Source organism: Equus caballus, chromosome 13 (assembly GCF_041296265.1).
Source record: "Equus caballus isolate H_3958 breed thoroughbred chromosome 13, TB-T2T, whole genome shotgun sequence".
NCBI lineage: Eukaryota > Metazoa > Chordata > Mammalia > Perissodactyla > Equidae > Equus > Equus caballus.
This window is the reverse complement of record NC_091696.1, coordinates 48359681-48386701: the sequence shown is the minus strand read 5'-3', so window position 1 is coordinate 48386701 and position 27021 is coordinate 48359681. Positions and strand designations below refer to the sequence as shown.

The 27021-nt window shown below is 40.4% G+C and overlaps 1 protein-coding gene across 25 annotated transcripts in view; it reads left to right on the top strand.

Annotated features, from left to right (window-relative positions):
* Positions 1-27021, top strand: part of RBFOX1 (RNA binding fox-1 homolog 1) — a 1973933-nt gene that overhangs the window by 958693 nt on the left and 988219 nt on the right. For 5 of the 25 annotated variants that reach the window (XM_070231092.1, XM_070231103.1, XM_070231107.1 and 2 more), the window contains exon 1: positions 4852-5028. The exons of 14 other annotated variants lie outside the window; for them this stretch is intronic. Coding sequence is in view for 6 of the 11 variants with exons in the window: in XM_070231083.1 (XP_070087184.1) it covers positions 4622-4666 (45 nt within the window). In the remaining 5 variants the exon portion in view is untranslated. Of the gene's footprint in view, positions 1-4098; positions 4667-4851; positions 5029-27021 lie in introns of those variants that run through there. 6 more of the 25 variants (XM_070231077.1, XM_070231064.1, XM_070231083.1 and 3 more) reach the window with 5 other exon arrangements.

The window sequence follows — 27021 nt, the reverse complement described above, 5'->3', positions numbered from 1 at the left end:
CAAACAAGAGCCAAAGGCTTTTGAGGAGGCACTTAAAGAATTTCCAGTTTGCAGTTGTGCAGAAGCTGTTGTTCAGGTAATTTAACATTGATTTTAGTTTAAAAGGCAATTAAGACAAAATGGGCAGCCACCAGCCACTTAGGTTAAATAAGCTTAGATTTAAATTGCTCCCCATTACCGCCTTTGTCTTCTGTGTTTGAGCTCTTTTCTACTATTTTAGCATGCAGTGGGGTGGTGGCCCAATTGGGGCAGGTGGACGGAAGAAGGAACCGAGCCAGGAAGATGGTTATCGAAAGATGAAATAGTTGGCCCAAAATTGTTCCCCGGGTGAGATGGGTTCTTTTTTATATCACTACTGGGAATAAAGATTAGTACAGCTTTCCAGTATTCTGGTTCCTTATGTCTAAATTCCTAAAGATGATGCCTGCTTTTTGACTCATCAGTTTAACTTCTAGATATTTACCCTGAGATAATGAACAGAGACAAGCTCCTGACATTATGGACAAGGATGTTCATTGCAGTGTTATTTAACACAAAGTGAAAAAAAATTGTGCATCCTTATACCAAAGTTGATGGGTTTTTTTATTATAGCAGAAAATCTTCATGACATACTGCAAAGTGCAAAATATTATAAGGCATTTTATAGGATAAAATGTCTGTTGTGTGAATATGATTTTTTAGTTATATATGCAATGAAAAATGTCTAAAGTGAACAGATTTGCAATAAAACATTATATGCGGCTATCTTTGGGTGGTAAAATAATGAGTAACTTTTTTTCCTATGCTCCCCCAAATTTCCTAAAATTTCCATGATAAACACACATTGGTTTTATAATTATAAGAAGTGTTGAAAGCAATACATGTTTGTTGTAATACTATTAAAAAAATCCTTCTCACTGGTGTGCTTGATAGGTTTTGCGTACATGCTGAATTATGAGGAGGTCGAATGGATGCTCCTTTGCAATAATTGTGGTAAAAGTCTGCTCCAAGAAAGTCTGCTAAGCTTCATTAAAGAGAGTCATTCACCTGGTCCTAGTGAAGTTGTAAGGTGAACCATTCTGTAGAGCACACTTCTAAACTGTGCCCAGGTGATTCATGCATTTGTCTATTAGGAAATGTGGTCATTTACCAGCAACCAATGTTGAGCTAATGGGATCCATTTAGGAATATAACCACAACAAGTCCGCCATAAATCGTATGCTCTCCCATCTGAATATGCTTCATTAAGCTCACCTTTCCTGATGCAACTGGATTATTAGATGTCAGGACGAAGAAAATCATTAGGTCCCACTGTTCTAATCCTATAAAGCACCAATGTGGTTGCTATGTAATTTTATTTTTTTCAGATGGAACCTGCTTTGTGCTTTCTATGGGAAATATTTTCACATGGGTAAGGAAGCAATATGACTGTATTGTGAGGCAGATCTCAGTAGGTCATTACCATAACTTCTAGCAGAAAGGATAATCTATGTCGCATTTTACTTCAAGGATAAGATTGATTTTTATAAAAATCTTTAGTGCATTGAGGCTTAGCAATTTATTTTTCCTATGAAGAAGCAATTAGATGTTGGAATTTTCCAGAAATGTTTGGTGAGTGTAAGCCAAACCTTGATGTTTTTTTTGAAGGTCTTATCATTCAACATTTGAAGAGAGAAGGCAGTTCCTGAGTGAGAAAAATGCCATTGGCACAATGAAAGTTGTCACCGTTCACATGGTCAGGGGTGTCCACCATTTTCTTATATATACATCTATTTGGGAAATTGACAAATACCTCAAATAACAAAGAAGAAAATAATAAGCACTCATATTTCCACCACCAGGAACTACCCATTTTGACTGATTTCTTCCAGGTATGTGAATCTATATATATGTGTGTATAGACCCCCCCCCCCCACACACACACTTTAAAAATGGCATACACATTCTCTTTATAGTCAAAACAAGCCATATATGTGTGTGTCTGTGTGTGTGTATTTATATATATGTTCAGTATAGCTATAGATTATTCACATATAGCTTTAGTCAATTCTTTTCACACCTACGTAGTATTCCAACATACGATATATTGTGTTTTTTATGCCAATGGATATTTAATTTCTTGGATTTTATTCCTGTTACAAGCAGTGGTGCAATTATGCCCATGAACACAGCTTATGCATATGTTTTGTTGGCATAAACATTAGAAGTAGAACTGTTTGGTCATAGGCTGTGCACATTTTCCATTTTAATAGAAACCAGTAAATCGGTTTCTGGAGTGACAATACCAATTTACATTCCCACAGGGAGACTTTCTCTTATTCTTGGTTTGGGTGTTTCCAGCCACTGCTGTTTCCTTATGCAGAGGGAATGAGGCAACCACCTTAGTTCTGTATCATTTTGTCTTGTCGCCACAGATGTTAGTGTGGACCTTTATGTCCCTTTGGGTGAGTACAGACATTGTTTTAACTCTTTGCTGGGGCACTTACACATGAGAATAGCAATTTATATCAATAACCAGGTTTGGCAACATCTGCCAAGGTTGTCACACTCCGTGATTAAATGGCCATATGTGCCAGGGAACACGAGGACAATGGGGTTGTAATTAGGGTTTGCTATCTCTCCACTCACCACCCCCACCATCCTTAACTTCAATAACCTTGCTTTTGTGAACTGCTTTATGAATCAAATTATTGCACTGAGAATGCCAGTTTCTGCTGTGATAATAATACTTTTTATTTGTGTATCTCTATAATTATACAAGGTTCTTGTTAAGCAAAGGTCTAGGAACCTTTTACCATTTTGTCCGATGCCTTTGAAAAACATGTCCAGAGGATGATGTGTGCTCACATTAGACCTTGACTCTTAAACTAATGAGGGACGGTAGTGTATCCTGAACTGCATCGTCGCTGTGAAAGAAAGTTTCACCTTGTGTTATCTTAGCATCCTCTAAGTGCCCCTACCCCCAAGAAAGGCAGGCAGAGAAAACACACATAAGCTTTTCTTAACTCCGCAAGCAGCAAGTTAAACACTATATTAATGCAATATTAAAAACACCCTTAACGCATAGAAGGAAAAAAAAAAACCTCTCCTCATTTTGTTGCTAGTATGACAGAGATGGATGATGGTTATGTAAGGACTTGGCATGCTCCAAAAAAACCTAGAAATATTGCCTCTAGATGTGGAGCTGTAATAAATGTGAAAATAAATATTTGAAAGATTTATTAGCATTTTAAAATTTGCTTACCGATATATAAAATCCTAATCAGCCATGCACAGGGCTTTTAACTAAAAGTATCCAAGAAGATGACAGGAGAAACTAAGGAATATTTCACCATTAATCAAATATAGTATATTTGTATAGGAAGTTTTCCTCCATGTTTAGATCCCTCCCATTTGACTATTAAGTGCTTGAAGAAGCAAGCCCATCTTAGTGCGTGTAGCTTGCAGTTCAGACTGGGAGTAAAAGGAAAAAACTAATCTTTCTACATTCAAAAGACTCACTTCCCCAGACAACTGAGTGTTCGGTCTTTAACCAAAGCAACGCTTAGGCTGGGAATAACTGGGAAAAGCGAGAACCTTGGGTAACTCATTCCATTTAACCAAAAAAAGAAAACAAAAAAAAGTCATACATCTCTGCGGATACTTTTGGAAAAAAATGGGAAATTTACTTTGAGGCCATTATTATTCAAGACAAACACATTTTCAAAGGTGATTTCTGAAGTTCAGCAAGGCACGGTAGATATTTTCCTCCTCAAAGTGGGTGCAAACTTTCCAGCATTCTCCGTTACTACATAATGTGTAAGAAGATGTGGGATCACAAAGCTTTAAGTACTAGAAAGTGTACAAGCTCCCCTCGGAGGAACGCTCGGGAAAGCGCATCAGCAGCATTGGGGGAAGGGAGCGATGGGGTTTTCCATCTTTTACTAGTGTTTGTATGTGAAGTAGCATATTGGAAGTCATAAATACTGTCCCGTGGACATTTTGAATAATGCAGGAGTAGTGTAAGTAATTGGAAGTGCTTATATCCTGCCTTTAGACATTTCACTGCTCGTGACTTAAAATTGGTTGTCAAGTGTGGACTCGGAGGACCGTGCAAGGTGCCCTATTCTGTCATGTGGTACATATTTAATGCTTGAAAGAACAAGGGAAGGGACACGTGCAGGAGAGAGAGGGAGGGAGAGCGGCGAGACACCGCCGCCAGCTCCGTGCTTTGCAAGTGTTTCGGCAAGCGTGGAGGCGGGACCCACACAGCCTCGGCATCCACCGCCTTCCCCCGGTTGCAAGACTTTGCAAAAACATTGGGCGTCCAATTTGGCAAGCGTTTTTGGCGCGGAGGCCGAGGCCGCCGGGGAAGCTGGACTCGGGCGCGACAGCGTCCCCAGGCTCCTTGGTGGCCTCCCTTTGTGTGCGGCTCTCTGTTGATTGCCTCCTTGCTCGGGCTGCTCGCTCGCTCTCTTGGCGCGTTCTGCACCTGCTCGCGGCGGTGTCAGGCTGCCAGGCAGCCAGGGCGAGCGCAGGCACGGCGCGCAGGACAGATGACTGGAGTCATTTACATTGCTAGCACGTGGGTGCCGTTTGCTGTTGCCTCGGACTTCTCCCGTGTTCTCCCAGGGAGGAAACAGGAGGCACTTTGCAGCCGACAATGAAATCTTGGCAGCTAATTGCAGTCGTGGGAGATGCCCTTCAGGTAAGGCGGGAGAAGAAGGCTCTAAACGCTGTCAGGGAGAGACAGAGGGAGAGCGAGGGATGGAGAGAAGACAGCTTCTGCAGAGGCTTCCTGAAGCCCACTGACTCGCGGGAGGGGGTGGAAGAGGGACGGGGACCGGGGGCGGGCGACAGGGGGGAGGAGTGTGCAAATTGACATTTTTGGCTGCCTGTGGCAGAAGAGCCGCCGTCAGCCGCTGTCCAACGTTCGCGCAGAGAGGGTGGCGGCGTGTGCGCCTCCGGGGCTGCTGATTAGAATAGGGACTTGGCGGCGGATGAAATCCGGGAAAAGCAAAGCCGGCATGGAAGGCTGCGGCTGCGTTTGCAGCGCGTGAATGAGACACGGTACGTAAGGCCAGCCCCGGGGACCTGGAGGCTGGGCTCAGGGCTCGCCCGGGGCGCGCCCAGGGGCGCAGAACGCCTGAAGAGGGCGAGGGGCATTTGGAGTGACTGGGGAGCCCAGAGATGAATTGATTTTCTTTACTGACTAGAAGTTAGTGGGGAACTTCACTGTCCATGCTCATTGGCTCCTTTTAACTTTATTTCCAGAGATGAATAAGCGTTTATCAGAAACGGCGTAAAAGTCCCAGTAGGCTGACAGGGATTTTGCAAGAGCTGCGCGATTCTTTAAATGAAGGTTTAAGAAATGACTGGCCAGATGGGTCGTACGTTTGGAAAGTTGGCACGCTCACGTTGCGATGGGGCATGTGTGTGCGTGTGTGGGAATATGGATTGCATGTTTGTGTAAACATGTCTACCGTGCTAGTTGCGCTGATGTCCTGTCTCCTCTGCTTTTCCTGTTGCCCAGGGAAGAGAGATTAAACTGACAATGTTGAAAACGCTCTGACTTGACAGATAGGCTCTGGACCATTCTGTTAAATGAAACAAGAGTTGCCCTTCTTGAGAGATCAAATGGGGGAAATGTGGTTTGCCTTCCAAAGGGATGGAATTAACTGTCAAGCATTTAAAAAAATATGCAAAGTGTTGAACACGACATTTATCAGCCTAGAAGGATCACCTGGAAGACTCAGTCTCAGCCTATTCCTCTAGCCATTATTTTCAGATTACACTGAAATGGATGGTTTTATTTGTTTCTGTTGACAAAAGAGCTCTGCCCCTACTTAAGAGAGGCCCAAGGGGAATTCTGAATCCAAAAGTTTGGTTGGCAAAATCATCTGAGTAAAGCGTTCATGAGATTACTTGCTAAAAGAGTCACTCTCTGAGTATCTTTAGATAGCTCATAATTTACTCATTGTTTATATGGTTTTAATTTTGGTCACACAGAGATGAATGCGGTTTATAGCAGAAGCAGTCAAAAAATGATTGTGTAATCCTCTTTGTTTGGGTAGCTGAGTGCTAAATTGTTTGGCTTAAGACTATAAAATCTTTCTCAACCGTGTTCCCTATTTTTGATCCCAGTGTATCTTCAGAAATCCAAAGGGCACGAGTATAAACGTGTTTGTGAAATGGAATAACTTGCCTTTGTGGTTTGCTGTGATTAAGTTTCAAGGGGTTGTTCTTCAAGTAGGCAAACTAAAGTCAATCACTGAGAGCTGTTTACCACTGGCGTTCCTAGGGAATGTGGGCAGCATTCAGGATTTTCCCATAAGAAGCAGGATTCTTCAACTCTTATCTGCCTACTCATACTCCCCACACACCGAGCCTTCCTCTGTATGGGAATACTCACAGGTCAGAAAGAGAAAATTGCTTCTCTGAAGAGTGGGAGGGAGGTTTCCTCTTCCTCCCTCTTGTCTTCCTTTTCTCTTCCTTTTTAACTAACTTCTTTCCTTCCTTCCCTCCTTTTTCCTTTCTTTCTTTCCTCCCACCCCTGTCCCCATCCACCTGTATTTCTTCCCATCAGCCTTTCTGTATTCTTGCACCGAACACAGAAACCTTTTCAAATACCTCCTGCTGCTACATTTTCATTTGGACAAATGTTTTGCACCTGAAGGATAATCAGAATCTGGTTTTCTTTTTCCTTTTTGGTATTCTCTGCTCGTGTACCAGAATTAATTAATATCAGGCAATTCACTGTACACTGATCTCATTTAAAAAGTGAATATTCAAACTTTTCTTGTCATTTCATTTTAACCAGGCAGATAGACTCTTGGAGAATCCCTTTACTATGTGAAAAGAGCTGAATCTTTTCTCTGTTATTGCCCAGTGATGGATTTTTACAACCGTGCACTTTGCCTGTTCTAACTTTATTGGGCTAAGCATATTTTTACGTCTGTTTGTGTTCCTTATTACTTGTCTTAATTTTAGAATCTAGATTCATTTTAATCTGTATTTACATGGATTTGGTAGAAATAACCATCAGCCTTGACTTACAGGTTAGCTTAAGTATCACAAAAATAGTTTCTTTCTTTTTTCAGATTGTTTTTTTCTCTCCCTACCAATATGACACAAAAGTTGAAGTAGATTTCGGGTAAAGGACTTTTTGCAACAATTGCCTTCCTCTAAATTGTAGCTGTGAGATTTTGAGAATATATAGTTGTACTTTGAGAATATCATATGGGAATCAGAGTACGTATTCCTTATAGTTTTCTGTTTGATACAGAGAATGTGGTTGACTGAGTTAGTCTCAGGCTGAATAACTATTACAATGTCCAGTGAAAGATAATTACAGTCTTGTTTTCCATCTATATTCATAATTTTTATCTTAGGTTTTGAGCAAAGTTGTGGAACCAGTCAAGTGGAACGTGATCTAAAAGAGGCAGGACACTTATGAAATAATAGTAAAACTTTATTATTAATTCAACTTTTATTTATGTTTAATTTTTAGGTGTTTTTTCATTTCATGTGTGTTAGTCTCAAAGTTATCACAGAGAGGGTTGGAGTGAGTTCTTTGAAAGTAATTCTAACGGAATGACAACAGAAGTCCTTTTATGAGCCTTCAATTGCCATCTTGTCTTAATTTTCCAACAAACATAAAAATAAATAGGGAAGAAAAGTGTGGATCCTTCAAGTTTTTTGCTCTTGAGACTTTATTTTGTTAGAGATCTGGAAACTTCAGGATGTGATAATCCCTTAGATCCTGGGCACATTTATGGGTGTATGCCTTTGTCCTTCTGTTTGCTTTCCTTCAGTTTCGTGCAGAGTTGAGTTTTTGCATGAATAATGGTAAACAGACCAAATGAGGGCATGAAGAATTTTTAATTGTGTATTTTAATTTATTTGAATTAAATCATATATAACAAAACAGCAGTCCTGATGATTTGATATCTGTGCTGTGCCCCCTCTGCTTGCACGGCACTAAAAGAAATAAACAAATCTTTAAAAGTCAGTTTTTAACACACAGGGCTTGGCTTGGAAAGCTTTATATTTAATCCTTCAATAATTATAATTTCCCGAACAGTTTTCAGGAGTGTTTTTTTTTAATTCATAGGTGTAAAGTTTATATGAAAAGTTGTGGGGTTTGTGTGTGCGTGTTTGCCCAAGAGGCTGAAACAGCTTGTGTCAGCTATAGCAACTCGTTTTTGATTCAGCAAAACTAGGTTATGAATTCAAGCAATTAAAAATGACAAAAAGCCCAATTTCACTGCCTAGATTAATACACTTCCAATTTTTCCTGCTCCATAAAAATTTCAAAGTGTTCTTTCTGGTTAGGTGTTTGCATAACCTATAGGGTATCAGAAGGCCCCCATTTCACACTTGCTTATGATGTCTGAATACTTTGATGTAGCAAATGTAAATAGGATCAATTGGATGTTCTTAACACAATTTTGCATTTGCAAGTTCTCATGAAATTATTTCTGTTGAGTTTAAAGGGAAAGCAAGAAGAACATTTGTTGGTTCCCTAACATGAATCGACAGTGAGTAATTTTTCAGCTGGTTCCAATGTCACGAGAGCCAGGGAAGACTTTTCAAGAAATGATTTGACTGTAGCAGAAATAGTGTATCCACGTTCCAAGGATGGCAGTGATTTTTTTTTCCTCATGCGATGGTGAGCAGAGTTATTACTTTGTCTCTACTTCTGTGGAAGTGAAGTCTGGGATTCTGGCTTCATGTTTATCTAATTAGCCAAAGCTCACTGTTTTTAAAATGGGCCTCTTTCCTTACAGAGTAATTAGTAGTCACAACCAGCCACATTGAATTCTCTGCAGTTTTTGGCTAGTTAGCTAGTTGGTTAAATTTCCTAGGCTGGTTTGATATACCTTGATCATGCAAAGAGCATATACATGCAGGCATAGACAACCAGGAAGCACCATTTCCCTCACGTTTTCAAACCAATACAGAAAAACAGCAACAACCAAGTGAGTCAGCGTGACCCATATGCCCGATGTTTGCTTTGGAAAGAGGACCCCTTACGGACCACATCTTGAGAAGGCCTCCACCAGCCTTTTCTATTCTCTTCCTGATAATTCTGCATCTGCATTTGCTGCAAGACTGTTGACATATTTCTCGTTGTTTAATTGAAATCTCTTCTTGTGGGGTTATCAGCTGCTTGTTTGCTAATGAGGTGAAAGTACCAATTGTATCTGTTATGGTTATTTGCGTGTATAAATAGAAGCCTTCCATTTTTATTATAATGATGAGGAGGAGGATGTGATAACACATCAACTGTAACAGGAATAACAATGCAATGCCGATTTCTACCCGGACACTCCCTGCCTCTGTGTATCAGGCGTTGTACTGGGAGCTCCACCATATTTTCTCTGGTCCTTACCACAGCTCTGCAAGGTGGGTATTGCTAGGCCTCATTTAGAGACAGGGAAGCAAACTTCAAGACTTTTTTTAATTAGAATAAGTCATTAGACTCCAGATTTTTCTGACTCCAGTATACCAAGATACCACTGAAGATTTTAAATCTGAATTTACAAAGATGCATAAAATGAAGGGACTCCACAGATGCCCCAGGCCAGTGGTTCTCAACCAGGAGCAATTTTCTCACCCTCTTACCCTCCACGGACATTTGGCAACATATTGAAGACATTTTTGGTTGCCATATTTGGGCAAGGGGTGCTTCTGGCATCTATTGAGTAGAGACCAGAGATGCTGCTGAACATCCTGGGGTCCACAGGACAACCCCCCCCCACCACCAAAACAACAAGGAATTATCCTGCCCATAATGCCCGTAGTACCAAGGTTGAGAAGTCCTGCTGTAGGTGATATCGGTGATCCAGGGGCTAATATATACATGGTCTGATTTTTCAAGAGAGTGGATTATGTATGTGAATTTCAGTTATTAAACTTTTAAAATCTCCGACTGGATACTGTGAATAGGATCATGAAGCAAAATCAGGAGGTCCATATTTTCTTACAATTTGACTTTAAAATTTTATAGCTGCCTAATTTGAGCATCTTTCCTTATAAATATGACTTGGGTCATTGTAATTTAAATACCTACTTTTCCCTCATTTACTCAGTATTACCTTTGACAAGTGCTGTGAGATGAAATTTCTTTCAACGGTACTGATGTCAATAGAAGAGAAACAAAATGTCACCAAAGGAGTCACGCGGCAGTAATTCTAAGAACCTTCCTTCTTCCCCCTCAGTATTCAAGCACCATTATTTTCCCCTTATTGTTAAAGGTTTGGCACATAGATGTATTTGCTTATTTATTTAATAAACACTTAAATAGTGTTTCATATGTGCCAAGCACTATTGTAAATGCTTTAAACTGTTAATTAATTTAATCCTTAAAACAAGCGTAGGGGATTGATACTGTTATTTACTTTTTACATATGGGAGAATGAAGGCCCAGAGAAGTTAAGTAATTTGTCCAAGGTCACACAGCCTCTAAGTGGCAGAGGTGGGATTTACACTCTACAGTCTGTGCTCCAAACCACTTTGCCATGCTTTTGAATAATTTGAGTTTCCAAAAGTGCAGAGGCATAGCTGTTTAGGCAACATCTTCACTTGAGTTTTGAAACAAAAGACATTTTTAGTTTCGTTGTGGGGTGGTTGATTAAGAAAACTAACTTCGCCATTTTTGAATGAGACTGAATGATAACGCCCACAGGTTCATTGTTCACGATTTAAAAACTTCTAAGTGTTCACTGACCCAGGGTCAGGAGGACTTGTGAGTTCTTTATATGACTACCTCCAACAACAAAACACCAAAGGGAAACAGTGGTATTCAGAAGGGCATAATTTACAGGATGAATAATCTCTGTTTTATTCCCTACTCAACTGTGGTATTGGAAAACTAGAGAGAAATTATTCAACTGGGTCTCCTAAGAGTTCTTCAGGAAACAGTTCTTTGGTTTCCTGGTACTTTTAGAATTGTCTGGGTAGTCCAGTGTGGTCCACACCAGGTGGGATATGGTGGATGTGGGCTCATCGATTGCCCACTTGATCTGGCTACAGCCAATCTATTTATCTTCCTTCATTGAGACCTTAGGAATGGCCATGCCTATCTCACTCTCCATTGAATTTCTAGCATGTGGTAAAACCTATGAAGAGAAAAATGATTTAAGTAGATTTTTAAATAGAAGTGTCGGTTTGGCACCCTTATTCTTCATTAAAAGAAGAAAAGATTCTGCCAGTCTATAATTAAATATGTATATATGGCTTATTCAGAAAACCAAGATGGGAGTCGAGAACCTCAATAAATTTCAGTTAAATGAATGGATAAATGGATGGAAGAATTTATATTTAAAAAATTTTCTTATCAAGGACATGTATGGGTTTGTATTTTTAAAGGAAGCATCTTGAATACAAAGTATTGGAGGAAGATGAGGTCATGGCAGAGGGGACCACTGAACTGACGGATGTCAGCTCTATGCCAGCAGCCTCCTGAGCCTTCCGACCCAAACTTTATATTACTTAAGTGCTGGCACATAGCTCACCATGCATTGCCCCACAAAAAGCTCGGAAATACAGAACCACAAGAATGAACTGCATTTTATGTGAGGCAAGGCACAGATTTCTTCATATGAGGGAGGAGAGGTCACATCTGTCGAACAGCTTTGGTTTGGCAGTCCAACAATGCCAAAGCCATGACAAGAGGCTCTTGAGCTGCTCTCTCCCAACCCCAGAACATTCCAGAAACTGAGCAGCAAGTGGAAACCATTACAGTTCTTCCCATATATTTCAGGCCCAATGAACTCACATTTACACAAAGAAAGCAAGGAGCGAATCCCATTTCAGAACTGTCAAAAGACTGATGTTGGATCCCTTATCGTCAAATTTCCTTTTTTAATACAGTTCATTGAATTGGCTTTGGTGGAATACCTATTCCATCTAAATGTTAGTTCAGGAAATGGTTTAAAATTAAACCAGAATTTGTCATTCAGTGATAAATAAATGGGAATAAACTCACATAGCTAAGACTATCCGATGAGGTTCTGTAAATGTTGTCTATTAGTCTATAGTGCTAAAACATATGTATCTTGCTTAATTGACTAAAAGAAAAAAGAATAGGAAATTGGATTTAAAATAGCTATTTTAATTCCATATCCTTTGGAATTGGTTTCTAACATATTTCCACATTTAATGTGAATCTGCTTTTAAAAATAAAGACAACCAGTGATAAACTTTGTGTGCCGTTAAAAAGAGTGCAGCCAACAAGGGGAAAATGGATTTCTGCTGAGTCTCTATTACAAAATTTGCCCAGGGAGCTAAAAATATAGAGGTTACATCAATGTTATAAGTGGTTCAGACTTCAATTTCTGCTCTTGATAGAAAAAGAAACCAGGTTTTGTTGTAATGCACTAGCTAATTGCTCAATATATGGAATTATGCATAATTACCATTATTACCGATACTGTCTATTGAATGTTTGCAATGAGCCTTACGTTGTGCTAACTTCTGGATACACATTATTCAGTTGACTACTCCCAGCAGCCCTACGAAGTGGATGATCCTATCAAATGCTTTTTTTACAGGGAAAGACTGACTTGAGATGATTTTTATAGGGTTACCAAAAGCTAGTGAGTAGAAGGATTGGTAATCAAATTTGAAACTTCTTGACTTCAAAGCTCATTTGCCCCCTCTTTTTGACTCAAAGCCATAGGGATCTTTGTTCTAAGATTGGTGAGAATTAATCTGACACGGATCAGATTTGGTTAGCCTAGGAGGTCCCTGTGATCCTCTTATTAGGACTCACCTCCTTACACTCTTGGCAGGATATGTGGATGGATGGATGGTTGGGTGGATGGTTGTATGGATGGATAGATAGACAGATAGACTGACTAATGACACAGGAGAAAAATTGGCAAAGAACATGAATATATATGTATGAATATACATATATATATATGCATGAATAATTCTGAAAAGAGTTTTCTGAAAAGTAAATGTACGTACCAGCAAGTGTATGAAAATATGTTGTGTATATATATATGAATATGTGTGCATGCGTATATTTGTATATATGTGAAAGTTTCATATATATACAGTTTTGTCTGTATATATAAACATTTCAAATCACATTGGAAAACAATATGTTTCTTGAAATAGGCATTTTGTACGCTATTGGAGAGAGTGTGGAATGGTACATTCTTTGGTGGAAAACAATTTGGAAATTTTTATTTTAAAAAAGCATATACCCTTGGACCCAACATTTCCACCTCCAGGTGTTATGTAATCGCTCAAGTTTGCGAAGATGCAAGTTGGTTGAGAATACAGTGGGAAGAAAAAGCGGAATAAAATCAATGCCCAACAAGAGGGCCTTGGATGCCAAGGAGCATCCAAGGGATGAGTTGCCTCAACATTGAAGGGAAGCGATGTCTACGATGATATAAATGAGCAAGAGCCCACGCTTCTGAAATGTGTTGGGAAGACTTTGTTAGGAAACAGACGTACACATGTAAACCTTTTATGTATGTGGCGAAATTGCAAAACATCACTAGGGGACTGTGAAGGCTGGTCACCTTTGTGCTTCACGTGCCGTGTGACTGGGAAGGGAGCAGGGGACAGACAGAAGTTTGACTTTTGAAATTATTCAAGATGAATAAGCTCTAGGGATCTGCCGGACAACATGGCACCTATCCTGAACAAAGTGGTATTGTGCACCTAACAATTTGCTAGAGGGTAGATCTCATGTTAAGTGTTCTTACACACACGCACACGTACACACACACACACACAAGGGACACAAGGCAACTTTTGCAGGTGATGGATGTGTTTATTACCTTGGTTATGATGATGCTATCACGGGTGGATGCATGTGTCCAAACCCATCAAATTGTACACATTAACTTGCAGTTTTTTAAATTACGTATCAGTTATACCTCAATGAGCTGTTAAAAAATATTATAGGTTTATTTGTTGTTATTTTCAACAAACATGTGCTACGTTGGTAATAAAAAATACTTTGTTAAAAAAAAAAAAACGCGCTTCTATTTTTCAAACAACCTACGATCAGCCTGTCCCCCCCAAGCTGATACAGATCAGCTCAGATAGCAACCTAGATATTGTATGTTAGACATGGACAACCCAAATTGTTTTGAAAATGTGCTTAAGAGGGACTTAAAAGGAGGAGAAGGAACCTAACATTCCCTTGATTTAAATTCCCTTGATTTAAAATTCTGTTTTGGCTAAGGTTGGGGGTCAATATGTGCTCTGAAATGGGGTGGTTGGCCGTGGGCAGTTTCCAAAGATGATAAAGCTAAATGTTAACTGTAATATTTTGGCCACAGAGGGTAACGAAATTCCCCCGATGCCGAAGACACTTGTCATTCATCGGAGGTACGGCAAAATCATGATCCTTATCCTTCCAGCTGCGTGGGTCTGTCAGGGACGGTGGGCTGCTAAAAGTGTGTACTATTATTTTTTTTATTCATCCCTGGGTCATTTCATCTTCCTGTGCAAGCCACACGAATGGCTGTGTATGAAAATTGTATTTTGTGCTGAATTTCCCACTGTGAAAGATGTTTACTATATATTTATGAAAACACTGCAATAACAAAACCCTTTATATAGCCTTTCAATTTGCTATAAAGGCAGATAAAATATTTTTATCTCGAACTGAACTTCATACCTTGAGAGATCCAGTAGACCTGACTCAGAATAATAAAACACTTCAGAGAAAGGCAGGCACTGTGCAGATTGCTTCAGAAACCTGTGCACTCCACTCGGCAGATCTCAATTCCTTTAAACGTACCAATGGAGTATACAAAATTTAGAGCTAACCTGTATAACTTATGCATCACTCAATAGAAAAAATAATATTTGTATTTATTAAATAGTTGTGTAATGTGCCTACAGAGATTCAGGGTGATTCTTAACGAGCACTGCCTCCTTAATGCTGGAAAATACAGGGAGGACGTTCAAATGTATTGAAAACTTGCCTTCTTCACCTTCGTTTAGTCTTTGGCAATGTTTTTAATTAAAACTTTTGTCAAGGTTATTGTAGATTCAGTTGCAGTCATAAGGAATAATACAGAGAGATGCCTTGATGCTTTACCCAGTTTCCCCCGTTGGTGATATTTTGCAAAAGCGTAGCGTTGCATCACATCCAGGACGTTGACATTACTACAACCCACGGATCTTATCCAGATTCCCCCAGATTGACTGGCACTTATTTGTATCTGTGTATTTAGTTCTACAGAACTCTATCACATGTGTAGGTTCGTGAATCCACCACCACAGATGAGATACTGAACTCTTCCGTCATAAGGATCCCTTTATAACCACATTCACCTCGCCTCACCACCACCCACCCCATCCCTAATTCCTGTCGACCACTAATCTGTCCTCTGTTTCTGAAATTATGTCTTTTCAAAAATGCTATATAAGTGGAGTCAGCCAGTATTTAATCTTTTTGGATTGGCTTATTTGCTCATCATAATTCCCTAGAGTTTTACCTAAATGATTGCCTATATCAATCATTTGTTCCTTTTCATTGCTTAGTAATATTCCATGGTATATGGTGTGTGCCACGGTTAGTTTAAACATTCACCTGTTGAAGGACACCTGGGCTGTTTTTGACTGTCACAAACAAAGCTGCTGTGAACATTGGTGTACAGGTTTCTGTGTGAACATGAGTTTCACTTCTCTGGGACAAATGCCCAGGAGTGGGTTTTGGCCATTTTTGATTCATGCGCATTATTGAAAAGCATTAATATGTTGTGCCTATTGGAGTTGATGCCGCTTGCACATGAACCAATAAAAAGGAAAATATATAATCCTACCCACATCTTCCTGTTTATTTCTACATAAACGTACTAAATAAAGAGAATAGCCAGCATTTCTATAGCAATCACCATATGCCAGTCTGTGTTCTGCGCCTGTTGTGTATGCTAACTCCTTTGTCCTCACAACAGCCTTATGATGTACATACTACTATTATGCCCACTTTAGATCAAGACTCAGACACAAAGTGCTTAAGTCCCTTGCCAAGAGGGTACAATCAGTGGCATTTGGCGGTAGATAATCTGACTTGAGAGTCTCTCATTTTAACCACCATTTGATGATTTGAACCACATTCACAGAGCTGTTGGTCCTTGCTTCTGGGTTGGCTGAGATGCCGACACTCATTTGGTTGTATAAACATCTATCAATATGGCTCTGAAGAGAAATAGGAACTGGAATTGTGTATAGAGAAGAATCAGCTAGCGGACTTTGCTGTCCCTTAATTCATTGCTCCTTCTTTAAGCTTACTTTATTTGACCATCCCAGACAGATGGAGGCTTCTTCTGGCTTTTAGATCTCCAAGAAGTAGATTTCACAAGCCTGCCTTGGTTACACACTGCGTTATTTCACGGCTCTCAATTGCAGCATGATCTGCCTTTCTGTGTCGCCCAAATCTACCTTATGGCAAGCCAAGCCCCTCATCATTTATCTACCTTCGGTGACCCTGTGGAATTGATGGTGACCGCTTCTACTCAACCACACAACTTAAAGGCACCTGTTTCTACGAGAATCTTGCATCGCAGCCTTACATTAATCGTGGAGCTGTTCCTTCCTCCAAAGGCATTTCATATTTCCACCAGGCTTATAAAGTATTTAATATTATCATATGCTCCAGTGTAAAGCCATCTGTTGCGGTGACAGGACAAAATGCTGAAGACAAGAACAAGCGTATGTTTGTGGAAAGATTCCATGAAATGTTAACAAGAAAGATGTGTGCTACTCTGAGGTGTCTTGTAGAAAATAGCCAGGGGGATTTGAAAGGCATGGCCTCCAGCACTGGTATTTATAAATGGGCATTTATAAATTACACATGCTCCTGTATTTGAGTCCTGTAAATTTAGACCAGATTGTCAACGCAAGTGGTGGCAGAGACCTCTTTGAAAGGAAATAGTGATATTACCTAATTTTTGGAACTTTGTCCTTCTTCATGAGCCATATTTGGCTTTTTGCTATTCATTTGAGCGAGTGAATTGGGAACCTGCTGTGTGCTAGGCATGCGTGTTGCTGGAAGAGCTGGACTGTGTTCCTGAGGACCCAGAACTGTTTCTCAGTGCCTAACTTTTAATAGCCATGGTGTAGTCTTGCTAATACAGAAACAATTGTACCCACTTGAGCGTATCAGTTTAGGCACCGTTATCTAAAACTGTTGCTACACCACATTGCCCTTTGCTGAACTGAGCTCCAAAAATCAAAGAAAATGCCTCCAAGCTAAGGCCCTGATGCCCTTGGAGAAAAACATCACAGCTAAGATGCACCGAGTGTAGTATCTGACAAGCACTGTGGCAGGCGCTGTACACTGATTGGCTTAGTGAAGCCTAGCAAGCATCTTAGGTGGCACGGTGGTCCTTGTCTTCATCTCACAGAAGAGGGAACTGTTTTAGAGATGGGAAAGCAATTTACTCGAGATCACACAGTTCATACTGAGTGGACCCTGGATCTGACCACGGGCAGCCTAAATCCACAAACAGCATGCTTAACTGCTGTGTTTTATAACTGACACTAGAAAAAGAAGCTTGTTCTGTGCCTTCCAGACCAGGTCTTCTCGTGGCGACGTTAACTGGGACATGCGGGTCAAAACTGAGCAGACTGTTGAAATGTGGCGTCGAGCTTGGCATCCTCTACAAACTTCCCTTAAAAGCTCTTCAGATCCCAGCTACTTTTTAACTCTGTAAATAAAGTTGTCAGTGACTTCTCGAACTCCAGAGGGAGGCTTGTGGGTAGAAGTGTGAAGACAGAAGAGCAGCTTTTTACAGCAGAACAAGATCACTTGGGGTAACCCCCCCAGAGCCCTCCTTTATACCGATTTTTGAACTGTTTCTTACCAACTAGTGTGATAAAGTGCCTTAAATGAATCACCTGCTTTTAATCATATTAATAAATCGATGAACAACCTAGGAAGAACCAGTCTCAACTCAGCCATGTCAAAAGATGACAATCCCAACTAGCTCCTTTGAGGTTGACAAAATTAATGAACTAGTAGAATTTAGGGAGATTTATAAGCAGAAATATATACTTTCGAAAAGAACAAAGTGCCGTCAGATTGAGTTAACACAGGAAGAACAATCAGGATGTCTAAGAGAAGAGAAAGACCAGTTAGCTTCTAAATACCAGTCATTTATTTCCATCAGCCTCCTCAAAGGGACAAGATGATTTCTTCTATAATTGGGCCTTTTTAGACCCGTAGGTTTTGTCTGCAGGTGTTCATCTCAACAATTAGATTGTAATGATAGATTATAAACTTCATGAAGACAGACAACAGATGAGCAATACATAATTAATTCCTAACCCCATGCCTGGCCCATATTAGGACCTCAGTAAATGTTTGTCTTCTTTTTTTTTTTTAAAGTTTGTATTCCCCCTTCCCTCCCCCACCTTTTATTTTTTATTTTAATTTTTTGCAAGGGAAGATTCATCCTAAGCTAACATCTGTTGCCAATCTTCCTCCTTTTTTCTCTCCCCACCCCCCAGCACCAAAGCCCTAGTACATAGCTGTGTATAGTTATAAGTTCATCCAGTCCTTTTACATGAGCCACCACCACAGCATGGCTGTTGACAGATGAGTGATGTATTTCCACTCCTGGGAACCAAGCCCAGGCCGCCGTAGCAGAGTGCACCGAATTTAACCACTAGACCATCAGACCTGGCTCAGTAAATGTTTTCAAAGAATGTATGATCATATTGGATTGTGCCAGAATATTTACTCTGTATTAAATCCTGGTAACCCGAAGTTATAATTATATCCATAATAATTAGACAATGTTTTCAGAACCTGATGAGGAAAGACAGTGTTATTTCTACCTGCTTGGGTCCCGCTCTCCTAAAGCTGAGATATGTGGGGTCATTATTGTCTGAATTGTGACCAGAACAATATGCGTAGTAAAAGCAGTAGCACCATTTATATCTGGTCTCCCAACTAAAATATTGACACAACCTTATAGAGGGTAGATGGCAAACAGCAATGTTCTAGCCCCTTCTCCCCCAGCACACACCATTGGCAAAAGTGACTTATGGTTAATGCAGCAGTGAAAATAAATTATTACCATTCTCGGATTGTGTGACAGGTTAGTAATTAACTTATGTCACCCGTTGGCCTCCCACAACTATGTTTATTCAGCTCCATGGAGGACTTTTCAGGGTAAAACGAAAGATCAGCAAGACATGCTTTGTTCACTGTGGATGCTAGATGCTGGTGGAACACATCTTTTCCTATTGACTAGGAAATAAGTTGGTTGTTAGGACATGATTTCCCATTCTTCAAAATGATATGGTGATGCAGGGAACTTGAAAGCTACCCTGGAATTAGAAAAGCATAAAGAAATTGCCCTTTATGCTCTAATTGAGCCATTGTGCCTGGTTTTAGGGGGGGCTATTTTTACTGTATGGGCGCAGCAAAGAATCATGGGTAAAAACACTAAAGGTTTGAAAAATTTTAATTAAAAGAAAAAATGTGGGTTTTTTTTTTTTTCCCCGTTGTAGGTTAAGTGCCTATCACACAGCCTGGGGACAATGGTATTAGATTTGTAATAAGTACAAGTAAAGCTTTTCATTTTGATTGGATTGGGTGTATTTTTCATCAGCATCTCCCGTGTGAGCCATGATTCCAAGACAGAGTTTTGTAATCTTCTGCAGTGGGAATGATTCAGCTTAAAAATCAATAGGGCATGAGGTATTTCAAGTTCTCATTATTGTAATGTGTCAACATCACTTCAGCGACCCCAGAGTCCTGTGTTGGCTGGTTTTTCCCCTGATTTATTGTGCAATCTCGTAGGGCAAACTATAATTTCACTTGGAATCAGAAAGTCTCCATTTATGGTTTGTGTCCCAGTCTCCAGTCATTAGGGCATTCGCAGGGAATCGATACCTCCTCTTGTTGCTAACAACTGAATGAAGTTGTCACCTGCTTAGATTACAAAGGAGACGGGTAAAAAGATGCGGTGAGGGTGAGTACCTTGGACAAGCTTCGTTTTGAGAAGGGCTTACTCTGATCTTCACCTGCTGCCCCTTGGAGGGGTTTAGCATTTCTCAGGACGTCTATTATATAACCCCACTACCACTACCACCACCGCCACCAAGTTAGCACAATGTTTCATCTCTTTGGTGAATTGTTTGTAGATGAAGTAATTGCCCTTGGTGAGGACAAGGTGAAAGAGCCTTTCCTGAAAGTCTGAGTTCTAGCTCATTTGCTAGAACCTGTTGACTCATGCCAACACTTCTTGAATACCTAATCATCATGCTGAGACTGTAAAGACAGGGTCTTCCATCCCTTCCCTAATTGGCAAAATACTTAGGAACTTAATGAAACTTCCAGTAAGATGACCATCTGCTTTCGACATGCCATCGATCAGTGCACACACATTCTACTCTGCTACACACACACACACACACACACTCTCACACACTCTCTCTCAGAGATCCTTTCACTAGAGGGTGTTCAATGAATGTTTAGATGACATTGTCAAGTCACCAACAGCACCAATAGCAAGACCAAATTGCATGTCTAATACCCAGTACTTAGCAATGGGTGAGAATGTCTGCATAGGTCAGCCTCACCAGAATTATAATTAAGTACCTACCATGTGTGTTCCAGGTGCTTGTGAACACAATAGAGTTCGTTCCCTCAAGGAGGCTAATCATGGAAAAGAACCAAGGTAAGAGGCAGTGGCAGTGCAGGGAATGTAAGTACAGAGACTGTAGGAGCACAGAGAGGAGGCACCGAATGCAGGAATATAAGGGTCTTGGAAGATTTCAAGACTGACATCAGCATTTGATCACATCTTGACCACATGTTATCATTCACCGCCCTCCAAATGTTGTAAAACCAACTTTGATATGTGTGCAGCAGATAAATCACCATATTTTAAAGTTGGCTTTGTCCAGTAAGATCATGCTCCTTAATCTCAGCCCTTTGGGAATGATTTTACTCACCAGGGGGCCTCCTATATACCTTGTTCAGGTTGGGGTTGGTGGAGCTGCTCCACCCACGCCCCTGTCTTCTCTTCACACCCTTCCCGGTAGAGCCCCTTCCTCCTGAAGCTGTGCCAGCAGGATGGGATGCAATCCCAGGAGCAGCCCTTGCTCTCACTCTCTTGTCTTTAGTGTGACCCTGGACCCTCCAGCTCAACAGTTTACAGGCTATTCTGATGTGTCTCTTTGCATCTTGCCGGTTAAAAGTTCTTATAGACAAGAGCCCCATTTATCAAAGTCTCTGGTCTTATTCTAAGACATACAGTCATTTCACAAACAGTTATTGGGTCCTTTCCTGGGTACCGGGTACTCCTTTTCATATTCTCTTCTAAGCTACTAAAAGTGAGTGATTCTTCCTTGAGGCTCTTTGTTGATGCTAGAAGTACTTCTTGATTTTCCTACCTGTCTTAGAACTTGCCTTCTGTTCTGGATTCACTCATTCATTGATTCACTAAATATTTGACAGAGATCCTTGTAGGTGCTGAAGAGATGGCAGTGAACAAGATAGACAAGATTCCTGTTCTTGCCGAGTTCACATTCTGGGGGAAGGTGAGCCCTTGACTTTGAGGGGCTGCTTAGGGTCTCATTGGGATGAAACCATGGCTTCCTGGGAGTGGGTTGGGCTCTTCTTTCCTGAGCAGAATATTACCTAATTGGAGCTTAAAAGTGACCTCAGTTGTCTTTCAGGCATTGGCCTCAGGCAGTGGGAGGTTATAGAAAGATCATGAGGGTCCTCTGGATGTTTCTAATCCATGGGAAGCTGTGCACGTCCATCTATAATGACCCATATCAGCTTAATAGTTGTGGCCCCAAAGGAAGTTGACATCAGAATCCCTGTCCCACCTGCCATGCCTCCTTCAAGGCCTATAATCTCAGCTTTGTGAAGTTTTAGGTAAAGATTAGGAAGAGGCTTCCAAAGCATGATATAATTAGAAGCTCAGGTCTTGACTCCACCATTAAGGCCCTTGAGCAAGTTATTCAATCTCCGTAAATCTCAGTGTTCTCATCTGTAAAATGGGTTGGCAATAGAACCCATCTTAGGAGACCATTTTAAGGACTACACAAGATTATGCATTTAAGAACTTAGCATAGTACCTAACACATAGGAGATGCTTAATAAACATGAACTGTTACAGCAGAGGGCAAGAAGGGGAGAGAGAGGGTGCATTGATGGTGGACGAATTGTGCTGGCAAGCCCGTGTACATGGCCATTTTCGTTTTTAACCAACTGTCTTCTTCAAATTTTTTGTCCTTGCCTGCTGACCCCTGCAGAGAGCTCACCTTCTCTCAGGTGACAAGTGCTAATGATGGACCACTTAGATCAGTTTCCTTTTTAGGCACGGACCAGGGTCTCTTCTTTCTTGATTTTTTATTCAGTTCTTGGTGGTTCTAGACTAAATTCAAATATTAGCTGGTGTTACATCTATTTTATAATAATCCCTTGTTACGACTTGTACACAGTAATATCACGCAGCCACTTAAAGGATGAGGTAGGTGTAAATCTGATGCTATGGAAAGAGGATAAATATCCACTCAGCTTAGATATTAATGTAGACTTGGGTGTCGGTAAGCGGAATGAAAGAAAGGTACAAATTGATGTGTGTAATATGATCATATTTGTGTATGAAGACTTATAAATCTGGATTCCTGGATGTGTTTTCTGGAAAGACAGACAAGGAATTGATAATAGTGATTGTTCAGGAGAGGGGGGCTGAGGCTTCAAGGGAGGATGAGACTGATGACTCATTGTATGCTATTTTGCACTCATTGACTTTTTTTGCAGTGTGCATGCATTACTTCCCCGTTAAAATAATTATTAAAAATTAATATTAAGCACAGCCCCCAAATCTCTAGAATTCTTTATAAACAGTGTTTCTTCATCTCTTTTCCACTTCTCTAGACTAAATTTGATAAAAGAGATTATGGAGGCTCAGGGATTCATAACATTTATGCCCTTGTAATAGTTAGTTTTTGCTGTGAGACAAACAATTCCAGCATTTCATGGCTTAAAACAAAAATAATTGATTAGCTCATATTTCTCTGGGACAGCAATATGGACTAGGTTCAGCTGGGCATTTTTTTCTGTTGGTTTCACCTGGGCTTACTCATGCCACCTACTGGGGGTGGATTGTCCGGGATGGCTTTACTCGCGTGGGTGGTGATTTTCTGTGGTTCTTCAGTTTTCTTCCATGTGGGCTCCCCAGCAGGCTAGCTCAGGCCTAGTCAGCAGGCCAGCTTGGGATTCAGATTTCCAAGTGCAGTGAGAGGGCAATCTCTAACACACAAGCACACTCCAGCCTCTGCTTGTATTTTATTTGCTCATATCTGGTTGGTCAAAGCAAGTCACACAGCCCCAGAGTCAAGGGATAGAGTGATAGATAGCAATGGAAGAAACAGCAAATGTACCTGGAAAAGATGTGAGCAAGCAGGGATTGGATAAGTTTGTGGCCATTGTTTGCAACCCACCCCAGTCCTCTTTGAGGCAAAGCATACACTGAAGGGAGTGACACCCTATGAGAAGAACTTTCCTTAAGCTGCATCTTCCTCCTAAAATTACTCTTGATGGTCCAAGACTGTAGTCTCTCCCTTCATAAGAGCAGCCTTGTATTTGCTTATACCTAAATATCTTCCTTATCTTTCAAAGTTTAAGCGCTGATGCTAATATATTTTTTCCTCCTTCAATGGAATGTCAACCCAGAGGTAAAGCTGTCGTATGCCTCTAGTGACACAGAGCATCCCCAAGATAAGGGCCCACACATCTCCAGGGAGTTCTGCACACCTGCACGATAGAGCCAGCACCAACGGTGTTCTGACAAGTGTGTCTGATTTCAAGCATCCTCACAGCCCTCCTGTTGGGAACCTATTTGCTTTGGATCAAGGATGCCAGTGCATCCAGCTTCAACTTCACATTTCCCTGTCCTTAAACATCAGCTAGTTTATTTCAGAGATCATTTGGGAAACTAATATGTTTGCTTTTCTGATTCTGCTGGCACCGGTATATGCTTCCATCAGCTTATGGATGCATAGATTATGGGAGTAGTGATGGAGTGAGAGACGCTGAGTGGTACCTTTTTAATGAGAAACGAAATGGCACTCAACTAGAAGTGCAGAGGGCTCAAAGTAACAGGCAGGTAGAACTAAGCCTGAGATCTGCTATCTGCTTTTCAAATCTGCTGTTTTATTTGATACCTCAGATTGGTAGAGAGAGGAGCAGCTGATAGGTCCCAAGGACGAGCTCTCCCACTGCCTTAGTGGTTTTCTGAAAACTCCATGTATGTGCATTTAATTGCATACTTACAAACTTTACGCCAATAAAACAGAATAAAGGGTGTCCAATTAGCACTTCCATTTATAAAACAAAGTCCACTCCAATTGTTTTTCTCTTCGCCAGACGGGGATTCTGCCCTAGTTATGCAGTGTCTTGCTCAGTGGATGGATTTGAAGTATTCCTTTAAGCTGTTGATTGTCAATCACTTTTATATAGTTGTCACCTTCAGTATGTCACAGTCAATAGCAGAAATGTAAAGTTTGTAGACACTCATTCTCACTCTGACATTCATAAATCAATTGAGCTCTGTTTATAAAAAGAAGCTAAAAATACACAAATTAATGATTAGGAAAAAGTGGCTTTCTGGAAGGATCTTTTATTTAACAAACAGAAACATAATATTTGGAAACAAAATGTCTCCATTACGTCCAAGAGAAATGTGAATTTTAAAAATCTCAGATAAAATTGGAATAAAAACGTATATTAGGTATTCCCTAGTGCAGTTTCTAGACATGTGCTTACTCTGCACCTGCTCAGCGCCTAGCACAGCTAGGCGGAGATTGTGGTGTACTGGCATATGTTTGGAAAGAGGAACAGGAGGAAGAGAAATGATGCAAAAGAAAGAACGCATTGGTTCAGTCTTCAAGAATTCGGCCCATTTAAATTGGCAGAAAGAACAGACCTTCATGAAAAACTCAAGGCAAAGTGCAACACTCTTTGGTACAGAGGAAAAATTCAGCAACAGTTCAGTGAAGGGACAATCCCATACACAAGAGTAATATAAGAGCATTTCCTGGAGATGACAGTTCTGGTAACTCACTTATTCGTTTATTTCAAATATATCAAGGTCCTACTAAGTTTTGGGGCACAGTGTTGGTGCCAGTGTTAAACAATGGACAAAAAATAACAGGAAACCCACTACCTAGGAGCAACAATTGAGTGGGGTTCGGAGAGTAGGTTTGATGGGCAAAAAATCAAATAATCACAATAGAAAACCTGTAATTATCATCTAAGATAAGTATCCTCCTAACAATGTGAATATACTTAACAGTAATGAACTGTACACCTAGAAATGGTTAAAATGGTGTGTTTTATGTGTCTTTTTTTAACCACAATAAAAAAATCTTCAAAAATATCTCATAAATCAATTCAGTTAATCCCCTTCTTAACATTCTCCATTGGTGCCCCATTATGCTTTGAAAAAAATGACTGCAATCCTGTGACGTCTGTTCTCTCTCTACCTCAAAGATCTTATTTCCTTGTACTTTGCTGTTTCTTACTCTGCTCCATCCCTTCCCTCTGTTGTTCATCCCAAAATATGCCAGGATCATTATAACCCTTTATATTTCTAGGTCCTTCATACCGCAACACTCTTCCCTCAGATTCATAGGATGAAGTTTTTGCTGTACTTTAGGCAAATTGAGAAGACATTTATCATTTACAATAATACAACAATAATAAGAAGAAAGATCCTTATTATTGTTGTTGTCATTAATATTATTAATTTTATATGCCTCGGGTCTCAGAGCTGGTTTCTCATTACTAAATCAATGTAGAGTTTCCATTTTACAAGATTTTTATTTTAATGGTACTCAAGATGCCTTCAAAATGGCACCTTCCTTTTGAATGAGATTTTAAGATCCACCACTGACCTTGAGGAAGGACTGATTTTATTTCAAAGAAATGACAAAGACTTTGCTTTCAGTTTACCAAGACCTTTATACAGCGAAGATCTTCCAACAAAATTGCGTGGTCTGGGGAAGACTTTCTTCAGGGCTGGCCAACGGATTTAAAATTCAGGGGAAGCTAGATTTGAGGAAATGTAAAATAAAGTATAACTGAAAATGAAGGAGAAGTATCGTGAATGATGCGATAGTTCCTTAAAGGTGGATGTGAAGATGGCCAGACCGTTGGCCACGTGTGATTCAGGACAGACTGGAGGCAGCTGTCTGGTTGTTGCTTTCTTGTGGATGCTCACAGTAGCTGAAAGCTTCGCCTTCTAACTTCCAATTTCCTGAGCTCTTTGGCAAGAGTCAGTAGAGAAAGAGAAGAGTGGAAATATATGCATTCTCGCTTTCTCATTATAAAGATTTATTTTTATTAGCCCCTTTGTCTCATGTGGCTGGCATTGAACAACCGTAAGAGAACCATTCTTGGATTCTGGAAGCGTATCTGAAAGCCAGCTTTTCAGTAACCTCAAGTTGAAGTGTTTTTGAGATTTGAACTGCTTTTGATCGTGGAAGGTCACATGCGATGCCATAGAAGTCAACTCCCAGTTTCCTCCTGCAGGTCTGCTCTTGTTCTTGATAACCCGCCGAGCCCCTGACCTGGCTAAGCCCCCTTAGTAAGAAATGTATGCTTTTGGTCACAGAGGGGACCAGGTGAAGGACGGCATGCACAAATGACAACACATTATTATCATTCCCTTGTTCACTGACTCCCTAAGAAATTGCAATCCATTGGGTTCCATGTGATAACAAAGTCAGTAGGATGAAAGCTTGCCTTGTCCTCTGGAGACTCAGGACCAAATGAATTTTAATGGTCTCAATCCCTCCCACAAACACAGTTGGATACTCTGTTGGGCAATAAAGTTTAAAGGCTGGAGAAACTCCAAATCTGGGCACAGAGAAATCTCTGCTTCATTCTCCCAGCCTTATTAAAAAAAAGAAAAACAATTCATTGCCAGTACCTGGCAGGACTGCTGAAGGTTTCTGTCATTTTTTAAGTAGCACTGCACCCTTGAAAAGCTTTGTGTGTGCAAAAAAAGAAACAAAATTCAAGATGTGCTCTCTTTCATGCTCATT